The sequence below is a fragment of the Colossoma macropomum genome, unplaced genomic scaffold (genome assembly GCF_904425465.1).
Source record: "Colossoma macropomum unplaced genomic scaffold, Colossoma_macropomum, whole genome shotgun sequence".
Lineage (NCBI taxonomy): Eukaryota > Metazoa > Chordata > Actinopteri > Characiformes > Serrasalmidae > Colossoma > Colossoma macropomum.
Genome location: NW_023494794.1, coordinates 6,186,507 through 6,205,206, shown reverse-complemented (window position 1 = coordinate 6,205,206; position 18,700 = coordinate 6,186,507). Strand labels below are relative to the sequence as shown.

Genomic DNA, 18,700 nt, shown 5'->3' with positions numbered 1-18,700 from the left:
TTTAGTGCGTCTTTCAGAAGTACTGTTTTAGTTGGATATCTCATGTCACACTGATTTAAGATGATGAAAGAGATCTTAAATGACGTCCTTACCTTTTTATTGATGCCCCACCTGTATCTGAACACCTTTCACATTTCTTGAGAAGATTTTAGTTTAATTTTTTCATGTCCAAATATATTTTTGCTACTTTTTGGTACTTTTAATTTGCTGAAATAGGATCCATGTATAGAAAAGTGAATTTTCTTCACTTGTTTTGAAACACAAGAGTTGGATGTTGTAAGAAAACTTGGTTAAAGTTTTTAAAATGTACCATTCACTTCACAATCCACACAGTCCATATATACATATATGTATATATATTCATTTACATATATATACCTATTCATCCTATTGCAGTTTAGGCTGAAGGTATCAGGAGTATTTCAGCCCAGACTGCTTTTTGAAGTAGACACAATACAGGGCAGCCAATCAGAACAGAGATCATTATCATATATCAGTCTTAAAGGAGAACTGTACCCATTTTTCAACATTTCTGCATAATTAGATGACTAATGTGTAAATAAAGTAGTTCAGAGTGTTTTGATTTGAAATGCTCCATTCTAGAGAAACTTACTGTTACAGTGGTGGTGATAGGAACCAGATGACTGAAGGGTGTTGTAAGGCAAAATAATCCCTAAAGAAAACTTCCTGATTTATCAGTATTTTACCATCATCAACATTACATATAAAAACTCAGAAGACATGTGTAGGTTCACTGGTCATTTTTGATAGTGAATAAAATGGCCATATTTGCGTTGTAGACACCTGGTTCCTATTGCCACCACTGTAAAGAAATCTGAGTTGGTACATTTCTCTTTCATGTTATGGTGTTTCAACACTCTGAATGACTTTGTTTACATTTTAACAGCGTTACATTTTGAGAAATGTGTGGAATTCCCCTTTAAAAATAACCTGTTTAGAAAACTGTGACACAACATTATATGTAGGAAAAAAGAAAGAATAACAATGATAACAATGGTGTATATATAAGATCTATGGAAATATACATGTAAAGTGTTATGTAAATGTATTAATAGCACAGTCTCTAAACTAGCAATGTATATGTACATCTATTTATTTCATATTCTTGAAGAAAAACGTGTACCCAGCACCCCTGCTCATGTCCTGAAAGACTCAATATTAAATGTAGCCAGATGATGGAATTATCTGATTGTCATCCCACTCGTTCCCTTTTCATATAGAATGCAATGTAATATAAATTCAGTTATATTCTGACAGCTAGGCAGTTTTATAAAAAGGCAGGTGTTCTACATGTCATAATGGACAGATGGATGAAATTAATACTGATTGGTCTAATTTTGTGTACACATTAACTCATGACCATTTGGTGGACACATACACAAATGAAACAGCAATGTATTGAGAAATGTTATTCTGGGTGAATATATTCATCTACACAATTTGATTAACATTTGATAATAGTATGTTAATAGTGGTGTACACTGTACATACTATAACACACACATACACACACACACACACACACACACATATATATATATATGTGAATCGCCGTTAACTTAGCACTAACAAACAGCTGGAATCCTATAAGAACATGGGTTAGAGGTGTGATGTTAGAGGTGGGTTTTTCCCTCATGTTTTGGTCAAGTTTTGACATTTATTACCCAAATTGAAGGCGTAGTTCTAATAGTTACTGTTCATTACTGGATATTGTACATCTGTAAGCAGACAAATTAAAGTAGGCCTTTACCATTCCCATGACTCGTCTGACTGTATCATCTTTTTCCACATCTCTGTAGAGTAGTTCATAGGTTTATACGCCACTCTCAAACGTGTATTCATCTTTGTAATGAGGGTTTTATGCTGTGCAACCTGGTTATAATATCCCTCTCTATGTAGTTATGATGGGCAGTTCTTGCTGGTAGTCTCATCACATCCTGCATTGACATTCTCAGTCCCTTTTCTTACACAGTGCACTAATGCACGAGCATTATCATCCATTGAATGTGTGCTTTCCAACCCTATCTACTGATATCTTACCCATAGATCTAAATGCAGATGTCACTTTAGTCCCTATTTCTATTGAAACACTAGCCAGCTGAGAAGTCTTTGTGACTGAAGCTCCTGCCATCCGTGCCGCAATAATGAACCTTCTTTCAAAGACATCTTTTCCTCTTGTCGTCTTGACTGAAAATCAAGGTCAACTGGGCCTGGTCTGCCACAGATTGTGTAATCGTATCATATAGCACAGGTCTGGAAGCATCTACGCTTGATATGTTTCTCCACTCATTTATTTATTAGCTTGCTCCAGTCACTAAAGTAAAAGCGTTTGCCCGTAGACAAACGTTGATATTGCTTGGCTGGCAACAAGTCAGAGTTGAAGAATGTTTCTCCCTTGTGACCTCGTGCACATCAAAGTGAACAGGGCACACCCCACCCCACCAAGTACCTGTAGCCCTCTGATCTCTGCACCTGCACTTTTTAAAGGTGGCTGTACAGCTAAGCAAGAATGGCTGGTCAAGCATACAGCCCACTGTGACAAAGACTCTCTTCAGTGCTGAATACGACTCAAACAGAGGTTTCTTTGATGGTGGAGCTTTCTGAAATATTATCAAAATTGGCATCACTCTTTGAGACAAGGAATCCCAATTTAATCATTCCACTGCACGCTTGTGTGTGTGTGCCTCTGTGTGCATCTGCCTGCACACGACAGAGATGGGTCAGTTCCAGGTATCGGAATGGAATGCAGTGCAGAGCAAAAGAGAAACACTACAATATACCTTATATACTAAAAATATCAGGACATCTCTGATTGGAAATAATGTCAGTGCTGAAAATTCGAATATGAAATGCTAAAATGTAAACAAAGGCCTTTTTTTACACTCTAGAGCCAAATGGTTCTAAGGGCCATACTGTGTTGTTCCATGCTGGTGCTCATGCTTTTTACTGTATTCCTGGAAAACTGTTTGAAATGCAACAAATGTGACCTACGTGAACGTGACAAGCCACATGACTTTTACGTGATTAAAACACGTGGTTTTTGTTTTTTTTTACACCGCATATTTTAGATGTGTGATCATGTGAAAAAATCTGAGACCTCTGGTGAAATTGTGTTCACATGTGAAAAAAATGTGTGAATACTTGTAAACGAGATTTTTGCACACTTCACATTTGAAATATATGTGAGTTTTCTGTACGGATCATTAAAACACACCCAGGAAAAAAACAGGGTACTATACAACAACTGGAACCACTGAAGAGAGCAAAGTTAGAAAGTCTGTATACATATAAAATGTTTTTGCTCTCTGATGGGAAGTGGCTTAGTGTACCATTAGAGACCACCTGTTTCTATTAGGACAGCTTTAGATCCCATTAGGAAGCCATCAAATGCAAGTGGAACACCTGTTAAACCATTAGAATCCTTTACACCGTGATATCAACCCATCAGGAATATAGGCTTGAACACCATCAGGAACCAAAATAAACTTTTAATGGTTTCTATGATTTTCTTCCAGCAGTTATGCAGTCACCGAAAAGAAATAAGCCTACAATGAGCAATCTATCAAAGCAGCATACAGCACGGTTATCCTGAAGCGCCATCTGTTGGAGATATAGTGAAACGAAACGTTTTTCATTTCTCCGATGCCATCAGTCAGCGGCTCTTAAATGATAAAGATGAAAAAATGGTATAAATAAATAAAAATAAAGGAAATTATGAACTCATTTACCAACATTATCGTATAAAATTAAAAAAATAGAGACACATATTGAACCAACTGTACAGAGACAAAGAAAAGTGGCGCGTCTCTATTTGTGTTGCGAATGTAGCACAATTTGGCAACCCGGAAAAGGGGGCGTGTTTGTTTACATTTCTTGGGCGCCATGCTAGTCGACGTGATGACGTATTAGGTGCGAAATCCGGTGGAACTCGGAAGAGAAGCGGCTGAGAATTATCAAGAAATTTGACAAAAATGGTGAAAACGGTAAGCGGACTGTTTTCTCGCTTTCGGTTGTGAGAGAAAAAGCAGCATTACGTGCATTTTCAAACACGACAGTTAATCTGTAGCGCACCATTTTCCCGAAAGCTCACCTTGTTTCTTTGACGTGCGTTAGCTGGCTAGCTAGCAAGTTAGCTTCGTTTTGTGAAGTCCCAGGCCAAGCGACTTCACCTGACTTCGACACATTTTTGTAGTTATTGTAATTAATGCGCATTTCTAAATGTGTCGAAGGTGATGTTTGTGGTTCAGTGCATTTGTAATTATTGTGTGAAGAATTATTAAGCTAAAACTGTTAATCTCTGTTTCTTCCAGAACCTCTGAATCCTGGTAGATCATGGAGAACGAAGCAAACTCTTTCCATGTTGAGTTCCCAGATTTTTCATGCTCCCTACTTAAGAAGCTGAACCAGCAGCGTCAGAGGGGGCAGCTGTGTGATCTCATTGTATCCCTAGGTGGACACCAGTTCCGAGCCCACCGTGCTGTACTTGCAGCCAGTTCCCCCTATTTCTGTGACCAGGTCCTGCTGAAGAACAGTGCCCGTGTAGTCCTGCCTGATGTCATGCACCCCTGTGTGTTTGAGAGGCTCCTCCTGTCCTGCTACACAGGAGCTCTCTCTGTGCCGTCTGGGGAGGTGGTGGCTTTCCTGACTGCTGCTAGTTTTCTGCAAATGTGGCATGTGGTGGACAAGTGCACTGAACTGTTGGAAGTCGGGAATAAGGCAAGTAGTGGAAATTTTGAACAGGGGTCGTCCCCTACAGAAGATGGTTATGATATAGATAATGAAGATGACGGAGGATTTGAGGGAGCCAGCCAGACAGGTGGTCACAAGGAGGACCTGGGGGTAGAGGAGCTGCTGGAGGATGGGGTTTCCTTCCCTTCAGTGGGACCAGGAACTTCACAGAGTGCAAGTTGTTCTCCCCACGAAAGGTCGAGCAGTGAAAGTGGGGACCCAGACTCCGCTGAGAATCAGCGGTCCAGATCTACTTATGTTCCACCCAGCATTATGGGTCATAGAAAAAGGGTGCACGTAAAATCCGAGAGGCAGAGTCGTGAAGATTGTGGTGGCCTTTTTGGAGGCGACTCTCATCCTGTGTCTGATTCAGATCAGGCCAGTCATACAGCAGAAGTCATGGAGGACTGTTTGGAGGAGAAGCTGGCAACACGCTTTGATGAGAACTTGGATGGAGACTGCTCCTATGAAGACCCCCTGGACTTCTATGGGACCTCCATCGCAGGTTTCTCCCAGGATGGTGATGAAGGCTCTCCTGCAGTATCTAAGGATGATGTGCAGCCAGATGGAAGTGCAGGTGTAGTTAAGGGGGAGGAAGACAGCTCCCAGGGAGGTGGGGACACAAAAGAGCAAACCACCCACTCAGGGTTCGCATCTGTAGTTTACAAGCTCTACCCATGTCAGTGTGGCAAAAGCTTCACCCACAAGAGTCAGAGAGATCGCCACATGAGCATGCACTTAGGCTTGCGACCATTCGGCTGTGCTGTTTGTGGCAAGAGCTTCAAGATGAAGCACCATCTGGTCGGGCACATGAAGATCCACACAGGGATCAAGCCCTACGAGTGCAACCTCTGTTCAAAACGCTTCATGTGGAGAGACAGCTTCAACCGCCACACCTCCACCTGTGCCAAGGCCCACCAGGCCCGTCGGACCAGAGCAGAACATTCCTCTTAGATCTGCTGCCCCAAGCACACTGACTGATTCGGAATGCTTTGGGAAGCTGCTTAAGCAGCTTGGAGTTACCAGGAAAGCGCGGTACTCCATTGTGCCATGAAGGTTTTAGAAGAGGACGAAAGCTTCCCAGGTTTTCATTCACTGCTGGAATATGCTGAAGCTGAAGGGATCTATAGCACTTACAGGTGTTCAGGTGTACCCAAGACCATGCATTCTCTCGAATGAAACGGTATCATAGCAACCATGTCTATATTTTAAAACGGTTTAAAAAGTCTATTTTCAACCACAGCCTACAAAGCATCTTAAAGAACCTCAAATACAGTTGCACAAGTTTGAATCAGCGATGTTTTGATGGCTTTTGTGGCTAGAACTGCTCTTTCACTGGTATAGGGGCCCTTACAGCTCTCTGTGGCGTCACAATGTGCTTTATAGAGCACAGTGATGGGGAAGAAAAGGTGTTTGAGTCATTTTATACACTGAAGTCTGTATGATTATCAGGGTCATTTGGCAATTGTATCTAAAAATGTAAATCCTACCTGATTATTCTCACCAGTGTTTATTTTTTTCAAAACCAGAGTCTAATCTGTTTGAGGCGGTTAGCTTCTGTTAGGAATTTCCTTTGTAAATGGTGCCATTATAATTCTGTAAAATATTGTAGGAAATATTTATGGCTGTACAAAGCCATCAAAACATGCACAGGTGTAAATATCAGAAATAGTTTATACATCCTCACTGTTACGGCAAAATGCAAACCTCAGAATATGTGTTAGTTAAGAATTAACACCAAAACAGGGAAATGAATATAGAGACCTTTGTAAAGGGCTGTAATGTAATAGAATAGGAGTTGAATATTTGCATGTATTGTTATTTAACGGACCTGTTGTAACGTGAGCTTCAGCATCATTGAGTTTATGGCTTTAGTAAGTCTAGTTGTGTGTTCGTAAGAAGCACAGATGCTTGTGATACAAATACAAATGATCGCAACAAAGTTTTTTATTTTTTTTTTGGAACCTGGTGACATTGAAAAGTTGCAGATGCTACTGGTCTTGACTGACACACTTAAAATGTGTGCAAAAAATGGTCTCTGAAAATTGTATATTATTATAGAAGTACTAATAGCACACAGAAAAAAAAAAACTGTCCCACTTCATGTTTTAACTCTGTTCCTGGAGTGCTATGTACTAGGCAAAAGAACTAATGGGTAACCTTAATCCCGTATTACTCCAGGGATGCTGTTACTTCAACTGCCAAATGTTAGAAGCTCTGAGCAAAAACACATTTTAAGAGTAGTTAATAACTAACATGAAACCTCAATTACAACAGAACCTCAGCTTTTGTGATATTTGAAAGCATGAACTGTATATTGGTAGTTATTTCAGTCTTAGTTAGAATTACAGTAACTGTAGGCTGACGTAGTATGAAATATGGACTATCTGTTGCCACAAAATACTGAATATGTTCACCTCATCACACATTGCTTGAATTTGAAACAATTACTGTCCCTTTATTTAGATTTATGTAAATAATATTCTAATGGAAACTTCATGAACGTGTGCTCATGTGATTCTACATGCCTCAAAGAAAACGAGCATAAGACAATCATGTAGGGATTTGTAGAGTCTGCCAACACCATTGCTATGTGTTAAAGACCATTTCACCAAATTGAGACTTGACTATTTTGAAATTAGTGTTTAAATGATTGTAGTATTGGTACAAAAAAGGTCCTCAGCATCTTTCCAAAACATGGATGTACCCTCTCTTGAGTTGTAAAAAATAGAACTGAACATGTGTTAAACTATGTATTGTGAAATGTCTTTCATTCAAAACAGAGTATTATGTTTTTAAATTCTAGACATTAAACTAATTAATTCAGTAAATCATTTACAGTCAGTGGGGCACAAAATGTAGTATCAGAATCAGGGGAACAACTGATGAATGAAGTATAGAACAAATTCAATGTGACGTTTGAGTACAGGGCTGGTTTCTGGGACAGATGTTAAGGCTGTTCCTGGATGAACAGTAAATTAGGTAGACCTTGATGTAATCTGGGCTCAGGAAACCAGCAGAATCTTTGCTGTCCACTTATTTACCAGTTTGTCTTAAAGACAGTTTGGGAAGCCTTTTATTTTGCTGTCTCCCAATTGATTACTACCTCAAGAGCATTATCATGTGGTAGACCTGTTGATCAGAACAGTTGCTCAGAGATTTTCTTTCAGGAGTATCCCTTGCCTTTTTTACATTGTTGTGTTGTTTTCTTCTTATAGAAGATCTTTGTGAGAGGTTTGTACAAAGATGTGTTGAGCAATAAACGTTTTATTACTACTGACCATTTTTTTTGGTGTCAGTGTCCTGAGTGTCTCATTTTTAAGGGAAAAAATAGCTTGCTTGGTAAAAAAACGGCCAGCAGATGGCAGTCTGTGATTGATCATATTATCTATATGGTTTTGTGCCTGTGGATACATAATGTTTACCTTTAGCTGTAGGCATTTGTATCACAGTCTACTGCTATTGAGTAGGGTCTTTTTCTTAAAATTTATAACTCAATGATTACATTATGATTTTTTTTTATTTATTATGTGGCAGATAAGGTGAGGTATGTACATAAAACACCAAAAAAAGGCAGTGGTTCTCAAACCCGCTAGACAGCCCACTTTTTTCTTTATCCCTCTGTGTTGGGAGTTGACATCAAGCAAAAATGTGGACCGTATGAGGAATCCTCGGGCTAGTTTGAGAACCACTGATCACTGATTTAATATGTATTATTTGGATTTGCTTTTTGGTGTATTGTGGTCTGTTATTGTGCTGATGTTGTAATGTACGACACTTCTCCAACAGATTAAGTCAGAAAAACATGAAGTATTTTGAATAAGAAGAATGCTCCACAAACCCCTTTTATAACATTGTAATAAGCATTCATCCTTCTATCATGCTTGTAAGTTTATGTTCCAGCCCTTTGCTAAGATATAATGTTTAGCCATCAGCATAACAGTAAGATTAACATCCTGCCATATTGGAATGTGCTCTTCTGGAACATGAGAAAAGAGCTGGACATCAAACTACTAAGAAAAGAAAGTTACTAGCCACTATAAACAGGAATTTAAGAATGGATGTGCCATTCAGTCTTTGTAACTATTAAAAATGAAACATTTTTAAACACTGAATCTAAGAAAATATATTTAAAAACATGTTAGCCCATCTCAGAAACAAGATCTCATTACAAGGTATTTTACAAGGTTTCTTTGCTAACAGTGGCTTAAATTAGTAACAGAGTCGACAGTAACAAGCATATAATTAGCAAATACAGTAAATATGGTTAACTTGTATCCATGCTAATGGCAAGAGGACATTGACTTTCTATTAATTAACTATAATTTACTATCTATAATTTGGATAACTGGGCTGAACTGTCAAAGTGATCTTGTCGATCAATATCACAGCACCACTAAAAATCTTCATCTTCCTGTTGAACGTGTGACTTGTGGAATATTCCAGATATTTCATAGGGGTGAAAGTGTCAGGTAACCAGGACAAAACTGAAATGCACACTTTTCATAAGCAGGAATGGATAACTTATGAAACAGCATGATTGAAGCATGAGAAGTTAAATGGATTAATACATTACAAGGTCTCTGAAGTTTTTTAATTACTATATTTCAAGGTAAAGTGTAGTTATAGCGGGCTGGGACATTGATATTCATCTGAAACATGCACGTAGGTTGTTGTAAAGGCCTTAAACGTATTTTACTCTTTAAACACATCTGTAAGTGTAATGTCGGTGGCACGATGTCACTCCAATTGTGGAATAACCCATATGAATCAAGTTAGTGAGCTAACTTCGGCTTGTTTTAGCGTTTCATATAGAGCAGCAGTAATATAGCAGCCTCAGTTCAGAGTTCCATTCATTTAAACGGCATTACCTCTCGCTCCTTAAGAATCCACCCACAACAAAGAAGAGCGGCACCTGCGCACCCGCTCTAAATTTGCATAGAACCCGTTCTGTAAGCGCTGCTATTGGCTTTTGTCGCTTGGGTGGGCGGGGCGTCCGCAAGGCGAAGAGCGTGATTAGTTAACGCCCCTTTCCATCAGAAAAACAAACCTACCTGATACTTCCTGCCATCGATGTGTTTCCTTTTTTTGTGTACTTCACTGTCATGTTTGTGTACATCTGCAGAACTATATTTAATCAGTCACGGAGCTCATGTGTGTTGGCTATAACAGAGACTGGAACACCGCGCGCTGACTAGAGACAGAGAGAGGCTCTTCATGAAGGAGAACCCGCTGACTTACATAAAACACTACTGATTTGTGGACTAGCCTAGGCTAGTACATCGCCTTCAGCCCCTCATTGATTGAAGACGCAACAGCGAGGAGGCGTTTGCGAGGTGGGTCGCTTTGTTTATGTCTGATTTCAGCCTGCCTGACTGAGAGAAGGGCCTGAGGTAAAATGCGGGAACAAAAGGAAGCCACCCAGAAAGTGGCCGGCAGCTTGTGTCATTTGGCGAAGGCTTACAAAGGGTAAAGGTGATAGCCCACCCGCCCGCTCACTCACTCACTCTCTGTAGGAGCGCTATATACATCTATAGCGTGTAGGTCGGCTTGCTACGTCACGTCCGCGGAAACTAGATGTGCCAATTGATATTGCCCGAGCATGTTTTGTTACGCGCTGTGACTTGAACGTCTACTCAGGGATTAAGCTTAGTCCTGGACCAGGAGAGAAAGAAACGATTGTTCATTTGTTTTGTCACTGTGTTTACTCACGAATGTTTTGAACAGATGCAGCAAACTTTATTGGGGGAAAAAGCCTGGGAGTGTCTTGAGGATTGAAAGCCTGTATTTGTGGCTTAATCTTGTTTTAGATATGAGTTTGAAGTAAGACAACTATGTCATACAGTTGTTTCCTATATTAGAGACGTTTCACTTTCATTAAATAAATTGGTCTCTCTCCAAACCTGATTTTATACACTTTTTGGAAGATTTCAAACAACGTCATCCTTATACAATATTCAAAAGATAAGAAAGCACTAAAGACAATCAATGTATGTATATTTTTGGTTCTTGAATGTAATTTGTACTTTTTTGTGATTTATTTATTTATTTATTTATAACAAAAAAGAGCTCCTGATTGAAATTACACTTCTTGAAATCCTGATTGGATTACGCTTGGATTGGATTACGCCTGTTCTTTGGAAAATCAGTGGAATTCCTCTTTAAATTTAGTCCTGGACTACATTTTCCTCATTTTCCTTTCAGTGGAGAATCCCTAGAACCTTCATGCAGAATTCTGAGTGGTCCAGGACTAGATTTAAAGAGGAATTTCCACTGATTTTTCAAACAACAAACAAGCGTAATCAAATCATTGAGGTGTAGTTATCCAGAATGATTTGATCTGAGATGGTTTCATTGTAGAGAAGCTTACCGACTCAGATTTCTTTACAGTGGTGGTGTTAGGAACCAGGGGTCATGGTGCCTACAATGCAAACATTTTATTTACTTTCCGAAACCACTAGTGAACCTACATTTTCTTTTGAGTTGTTAAATGTAATGTTGATGATAAAAAATGCTAAATCTGAACAAAACACATTTTCATTTTCTTGTTTTGCCTTACCCCACCTTGTGTGTACCTCTCCACAATGAACGTATTACAAAACTATTGTAAAACAATGCCTTAGACATCAGCCAGCCTTTTAATAACCATTTAAAGTCATAGCTTTCAGTGAGGTAGCTCTTAGAGACGTCTGGTTCCTATCGCCACCACTGTGAACAATTCTGATTTTCTTTTAATATCTTAGCATATTAGATATTGTCTTAATATCGGAGACATTAATAGAAAGGTTGCTTTCCTCACTGTCGCTCTAGTAATAGCCTCTAGTCTTCTCGGAACACTAGATTTCAAAACATTGACATGTGGATTTGACTGTGTTCAGCCACAAGACCGTTATTGAGGTCAGGTACTGATATCGACAGATTAGTTCTGCTACTCCAGCTCATCCCAGAGATATCTGATGTTGCTTTGTCACTCCAGAGAATGCAGTTCCACTGCTCCACAGACCAATGCTGAGGGGCTTTATACCCCTCAAGCTGACACTCAGCCTTTATCAGCAATGGGTTCACTTCTAATTACGTGGAGTATCTGGATAAGTTTGGCTGTATTGTGTAAGAAGCATGAAGTAGGTCAGCAGGCAGCAGTCTTGTACAGTATAACCCAGTTGTTTAGGTTGCAATTGGATGAGTCACAGCTGAGGTCATGTTGGGTTTGCAGCTTGCAAGAGTGTGGGAACGGAATTTTGGTCAACGCATGTGGTTTTGTTCTTTTGAGGTCCTGGAGGGGGACTACGTGTGCAGTCTGTAAGCGCAGTTTTTATTGTTTTGCTTCTGTGTTTCAGCACCTTGTATTTGAAATGGAACAATGATTGCCAGATAAAAGTTCAGAATTTCAGCTTTTTACTTAGAAAGTATTTGCATCTCTCTTGGGTGGGGTAAAACAAAACATCAACCAATTTACAATACTGGGTTCATGTTTCAGCATTCTCACAATATTTTGGACAAAATTTAAATAAACAAAACTGATGAAATGTTGATCATTAGCAAACGTTGGCGTTCAAACAATGTAATTGCATTAGATGGCAGAATTAATACAATGTCCATTCTCAACAATGCATTGGCAATTTCCATGATGCATGTCTTGTTACTCCATTAATATTGGGTGAACCTTTTGAAAAGATAATGATGATGATAATAATAATAATAATAATAATAATAATGAGTAATAATACTATTAGGATCTCTAACATATCTGTAGTGCTATATGCTTCGAGAGTATTCCATAATATATCTGTCTTGTAGTAGTCTATTGTCAGTGGTTGGAGTTTAAAAAAGGGATGGACGTAATGCTAAACAGCCTCATTTATTGGTTCTTTAATCAATAATTACATTTTTTAATCAGTAGCAACATTTAAGATCTCAGGTATGACCGTAGTGTTAGCAACAATGCAGATAGTAATATGTGATTAAGTTAGCTTAGTAGTTCTCATTTTGGAGATGTGGCTGGCAGTGCCACCTTTTAATTTTGTACCTTTTCATAAATAAATATTAAGATAATCTCCAAAGGTTATAAACTCCAGTAGTACTCCTTATGGTGGGTAGGGTTACCAGGTGTGGCAAGAGTCCCCAGCCCAAAGTCCACCAGAAACTGAAACTCCTGCAACAGCATTTTCAAACTAGCACAATTGGACAGGAAGACTGCTAACCTGAGATCTGTGCTGGCAGGTGCACGCACTGTACCAAACACTCTACAGCATAATATATGAAAAGCAAAAGTGTGTGATTCTACATAACCACCTCTGTAACCTGGCTATTTGTTTTAAATGAAGAACTCCGATAGTGTCTAAATCATATATGGATAGAATAAAAATATCAATAATAGAGGTCTTAGGGGATGGTTTTTGTCATTTTTTTTTAATTGAGTGGATGCTATCCTGCCCCCTATGCTATCCTGAGCTGTGTCTATAATACTTGTGTATTGTCCTATAGAAATGTATATTGTTGTAACAGTTGTCATATTTAATGTCTGTTTACCAGGCCTTTCCTATATAACTGTCTGGATATCTGTCATGGTGATGCTCTGCCTGTTTTTAGAGGCTTTCTGCTTTCAGTTTTCAGTAACTGCAGTGAATGCTCAATGTGCTGGAGGTCAAGAATAACGTTCTACCATGTGGTGAAAAATTCCATAGTTGCTTTGCAGTGTGTTTTGGGTCATTGTCCTGCTGCAAGGTGAAGTCTGCAGATTCATTTATTTGGATCTGAGCAGTTAAGATGTACACTTTCATCCAGTCACAACACCAATAAAAACAAGTGAGCCAGTTCCACTGGCAGCCATATCTGGGTATACCACCATGTTTCGCAGATGAGGTGTTTGTATAATGAGCAGAGCTTTTTTACTGTACACTTTTCTTTTCACCAGCCTGACAAAAGCTTAATCTTTGCCTTATCTATGTATATGAATATGTTCCTGAAGTTGGCAGCTTTTTGTGTGTTGTTTTTGAGGCTTACCATGTAGTCAAAAGGTAAGCCCTTAGAGGTCTTGTTAGTGTACTCTTGTCATCATGGTAGACTTTCACACATCTATCCACAACTTCATCTGTTCAACAGCTTTTCACTATGGTTGAAAGGATTCTTGTTACTTTTGTGGTCCTCTGTGGTCACAATAAATATTTTAACTGTGTCTTTTGGCCTAATTTCAATTCAGTTTTACTACATCAATCTGAGGGGCGGCACGGTGGCGCAGTGGGTAGCGCTGTTGCTCTGTGTGGAGTTTGGCCATCAAACGATGGCCAGTTCGGGTTATAACACAACATTAATTAAAAATGAAATAAAAACATAGTCGTTCTCTGGCCCACAAGTTTGTGAGATTTTTTTTACATGGCCCTATTAGTGGTTGAGTTTGACACTCCTGGTCTAAATTATTACTAAAAGAGAAATTCTGATACTCACCTACATGTTAAGAGTGGGTAAATTTTGATGCATTGTGAATTTATCCTGAAAGAGTCTGAATTAGGGCTGGGAAATGTCATGATATTTATCATTATCGTGATCAATTATGCTACAATATGTCACAGTAAGCTTGACTGAGCATATCATGGATATCGGCAGTACTTAAAGAACACTGAACAAATGCATGTTTCATTAAAAAGAAAGCTGTGGCGGCACATAACAAAAACACAAGTGGAAGAGCGAGAAATCCGACCAGCACACTGTGCATTAAAGCCAGGTGTCAGGAGTCACAACTCAAATGTTAACACTCAGTATGTGATAATGTCCTAATATAGGCTAAACAATATAAACGAAAACGCAGATTTACTTCGCTCTGCTTTAAGCTTCAGCTATAGCTGCTTTCCTCCCATCTCCGCCAGAAAACTTTTCCTCAGAAGTAGATCAGTTTCTTGTAAAATGTCTCTCAATGACTGTCTTACGAGGCTGAAGTTGCTTCTCATTCTCCAGCTTCTTGTTCGGATTTACCCGTTCCGCCTTAAATTCTTACTGAGGCGCCGAATGTAAATGCGGCACCATTTAAGGTGGAACGGGAGAATTCGAAAGAGAAGCAACTTCATCTTCGCAACTTTTTAGTGTCTGACAGTCTCTAGTTGCAGATTTAACGTACCAGGAAACCAACTGCGGTGCTTAGAAATGCGAATAACGCATCGCTGCTATGTGACCTGCAGTCTGCACGCCAGTTCTCAGTCGTTGCGAAACAGGGCTTTCACGCTATGTTGCACACGACCCGTCTCAGGGATACTTTACTGACACAGCGATCCCCCCGTCTCTACAACGAGACCAAAACCGAAGTTATAAAATCACTAAAGAAAACGGGTAGAATAGCTGTAACGCGCTGCGTGGACATCCACTGACACTGGATCTTATTTCACCGTAACTGCGCATTTTATTGCAGATGAGTAGCAGCAGCTTCTCGTGCTCCAAACAAGAGCACTGAATGAGAGTCTTCTAGTTCACTTGCCACATCACTTCCATTTGTTTTATTAAAAAAGATATTGGAAGTAAATTCGTTATGGATCATTACAAATACTTTGCTTTAAAAGTACCAAGTCACTTTAAATAACAGTAACACCGAGTCACTTAGTCACTTTAAAATGTTTACTGTCTCTATTTTCTGTATATATTTTGTGTATATTTTGTGTATATTTAATATATTTCAGTTGGTTTTTCTTGTATTTTTATTTTTACTTATTTACTTTCTGTGGAGTGATTAGCTGAGCCTCACCACAAGCATTTCAATGCATAAATGTCCTGACATGTTGTGCAAATGACAAAGAAACTTGAAACTTGAGCTCACACAGTGAGAAAATATAAATGCTATATAGAAAAAAAAGATGCATCGATAATCGTTTTATAATCGCATCGCAGCCCTCTGAATCGTAATCGAATCGAATTGTGAGGTGCCTAGAGATTCCCACCCCTAATGTGGTATGTATAGAAATTATTGTATTCATAGTTTTGATAGTATTTTTCAATGTGGCACCACTGCTTCCTTTCAGTCCATTCCAACTTGTCAAATAAATATCAGGATATATCGTGTATATCATGATATTTGCCATATTGCCCACCCCACACTGTCAGCAAAAAAAGAGTACTGTAAATTTCCAAAGTGACGTTCATCTAGGTGGTATGATTTTAATTTGCCACTTAAACACTGACAGTTCAACAATTTGTCAGGATGCCAGTGATCTAGCTGAAACCCTAAGCAGCACAGAAGGAATTCCAGAGTTCTGCAGAATTTTCTGGGAGTGCTTGTACCCAGTGGCAGCAGGCCAGGACATTCTTCAGCTCCGGAAGTGTCATATCTGGGGATTTCATTTCATACCTGTCCAGCAGCTTTTGAGAGAAAAACTTGGCTTTAAAACAATAGCAGGACAGCAGTAAATGTGACGTAGATGTAAAATCATTTTGTTTCATTGTGTTAATGGCAATAAAATATCTGCACATTTTTGTGTTTGGTTTGCTGCTTGCCAAAGCTAAATTGTTTACTATATTGTCTGAGTCTGAGTGCAGATACGTATTTAAAGAAATAGCTCAGCGAAAAATCTAATTTATGCTATTGTCTACTTACCCCAGATGTAGACGGTCACCCAAGACCAAACTTGCTTGACCAAATTTAGTTGAAAATTTTGATCACTTAAACTAGATACACCCAGGCTTGGTTACTGCCAACCCTGTTAAATCTAAACCTTGCTTAAATAGAATCTTTACAGCTATGTGAAGTAGGCTGAAAGTATCAACAAGCAGCACACTATGCTGTAATCAAAAGAAATTCCAGGAGAGATGAGGAAGTTATTGAAATGTACCAGTCTGGTTATGAAGCCATTTCTAAGGCTCTGTGGCTCTGGCAATTCACAGTAAGAGCCATTATCTCCAAATGGAGAAAACTTGGAACAATGGTGGTTGGCCTACCAAAATTCCTTGAAGACCACAGCAATAACTTATCCAGGAAATCACAAAAGAACCCAGATGAACATCTTAGGAACTGCAGGCCTCGCTGCTGGTCATGCTAACCAACAAGAACATAAAGGCTCATCTCACATTTGTCCAAAATCGACTTGATGACCCCCAAAGCTTTTTGGAATAATGTTTTGTGAACAGATGAGTCGACAGTGGAACTTTTTGGAAGGAAGGGTGCCATTACATCTGGCATAAAGATAATAGCATTCCACAATAAGAACATCATACCAGCAGTTAAAGATGGTGGTAATAGTGTGATGGTGTAGGGATGCTTTGCTGATTCAGGGCCTGGGTGACTGACTAACAGAACCATGAATTTTGCTCTTTACCAGAAAATCCTGCAGGAGAATGTCTGTGATTTAAAGTTCAGCAACAATCTGAAGCACAAGAGCAAGTTCACCTCTGAATGACTCAAAAGAAACAAAATTAAGGTTTTGGAATGGCCTAACCAGTCCTTGACCCCATTATGATGCTCTGGCAAGACCTTAAACGGTCAGTTCATGCTCGAAAGCCCTCCAAATGTGGCTGAAGAAAGCAATTCTGCAAAGAGTGAGCCAAAATTCCTCCACAGTGATGTGAAAGACTGATGTCCAGTGTTATTTCTTCATGTTACTTGTGTTATTACATTTTGGATGAGGATCTGAAACAATTAAGTCTGACCAATATGCAAAAATAGAGGAAACAAGAAGGGAGCAAATACTTTTTCACACTATTGTACATGCCGTCTGTGCAGAATTTGTACAGATATCATTATAAATGATTAAGTAATATTAGAGCTAGCCCAGTTGGAAAGTAAATGGTAATGCAAGCTGTAGGGTAAGGCTTTGGAATGTTCACATGTGGTACTTTGTAACTGAGTTTGGATCGCGGTGATATTGTCACAATAATTCTGCAGACAGTAATCATTTGCATAATTTTACATTATTGTCACCCGGTAGGAGAGCTAAAGTAATGCCTGTAAGTAGTAAGTGGTCTTGGCTGATTGTCTATATCAGGGGAAGTAGAAAATAGTGTAGAAGGAAGGCCTGGCCAAGCCTGTTGTAAGCTGTTGCACCAGCTGCATGGTCATTCATAACAGGTCCACTTCTTTTCATTGGAAAAAATAACACATTTAGGCATAAATATAGTGTCATGTGACAGATTTTCCTCGTATGCTTTTTACAACAAACACAAACAGCATGGCGGAGACAAAAGTGTTTTTAAAAAGAAGGATGTCACATTTCAGCTCTTACAGAGAGAGAGATGTGTTCAGAAAATACCACACCCTTTCTAAACGCAAATAGAAAAAATGGCAAAGGAAATAATAATAATAATAATAATAATAATAATAATAATAATAGTAAAACATAAAATACAATTTACAAAATGTCTTTTTCAGTAGGTTATAGGATATCGGGGAAGCCAAAGCTAAGCATGTTGTTGCGACATGAAATTAGAGATGGAAACATATCAAACTTTTCAGACTTTTTTTTTTTTTATCCATAAACTAAAATTTATGCAACAACAGTTTTTTGCAGGAAATGGCATCATTACATAATACAGTCAGTTTCATGATTAATGGACTGATATAACTGCTTCAGATTTACTTGAGATAAAACCTCTTCACATTCAACTTACATGAAAAGTTAAGGTTTTTGCCTTCTCTTATAAAGTTACTATGTTAGATATGCATGTCTTTTTTCGGACAGTCACGATATACTGTGTAACCTGGATCCAGCATTGCCCTCCATGTCTAGTGTTCCAAAGAATCTTCCTGTAGACCTGCCATGGCATAGTGGTCTGGGGAAATGCGTAGGGTGGGGGGTGGGGGGTGGGGGTCAGTTGAGGGTGTCGCTGCTCTTTGCAGCTGTCTAAATGTCTGTCATTACATGAGCTTTGCTCCACTCCTCCACTTGAAGGCTATACTGAGGCAAGGTTGTATTTTTACCACCTGCTCTCTCTGGTATATTTGTAAAGCAGCACATTGCTTATTCCACTATTCAACTAT

At 39.0% G+C, this 18,700-nt stretch overlaps 2 protein-coding genes across 3 annotated transcripts in view; both read left to right on the top strand.

Moving 5' to 3' along the window:
* The first annotated feature begins 3,904 nt into the window (after window positions 1–3,904).
* Window positions 3,905–8,034, top strand: zbtb43 (zinc finger and BTB domain containing 43). The gene is made up of 2 exons (XM_036579970.1): window positions 3,905–4,004; window positions 4,332–8,034. Exon 2 carries the CDS (start codon window positions 4,354–4,356, stop codon window positions 5,701–5,703), a length of 1,350 nt encoding a protein of 449 aa, XP_036435863.1. The 5' UTR covers window positions 3,905–4,004; window positions 4,332–4,353; the 3' UTR covers window positions 5,704–8,034.
* Window positions 8,035–9,829: 1,795 nt separating this feature from the next.
* Window positions 9,830–18,700, top strand: part of LOC118814384 (ras-specific guanine nucleotide-releasing factor RalGPS1) — a 218,351-nt gene continuing 209,480 nt past the window's right edge. For both annotated transcript variants that reach the window (XM_036579967.1, XM_036579966.1), the window contains exon 1: window positions 9,830–10,085. The gene's annotated coding sequence lies outside the window, so the exon portion shown is untranslated. The remainder of the gene's footprint in view (window positions 10,086–18,700) is intronic.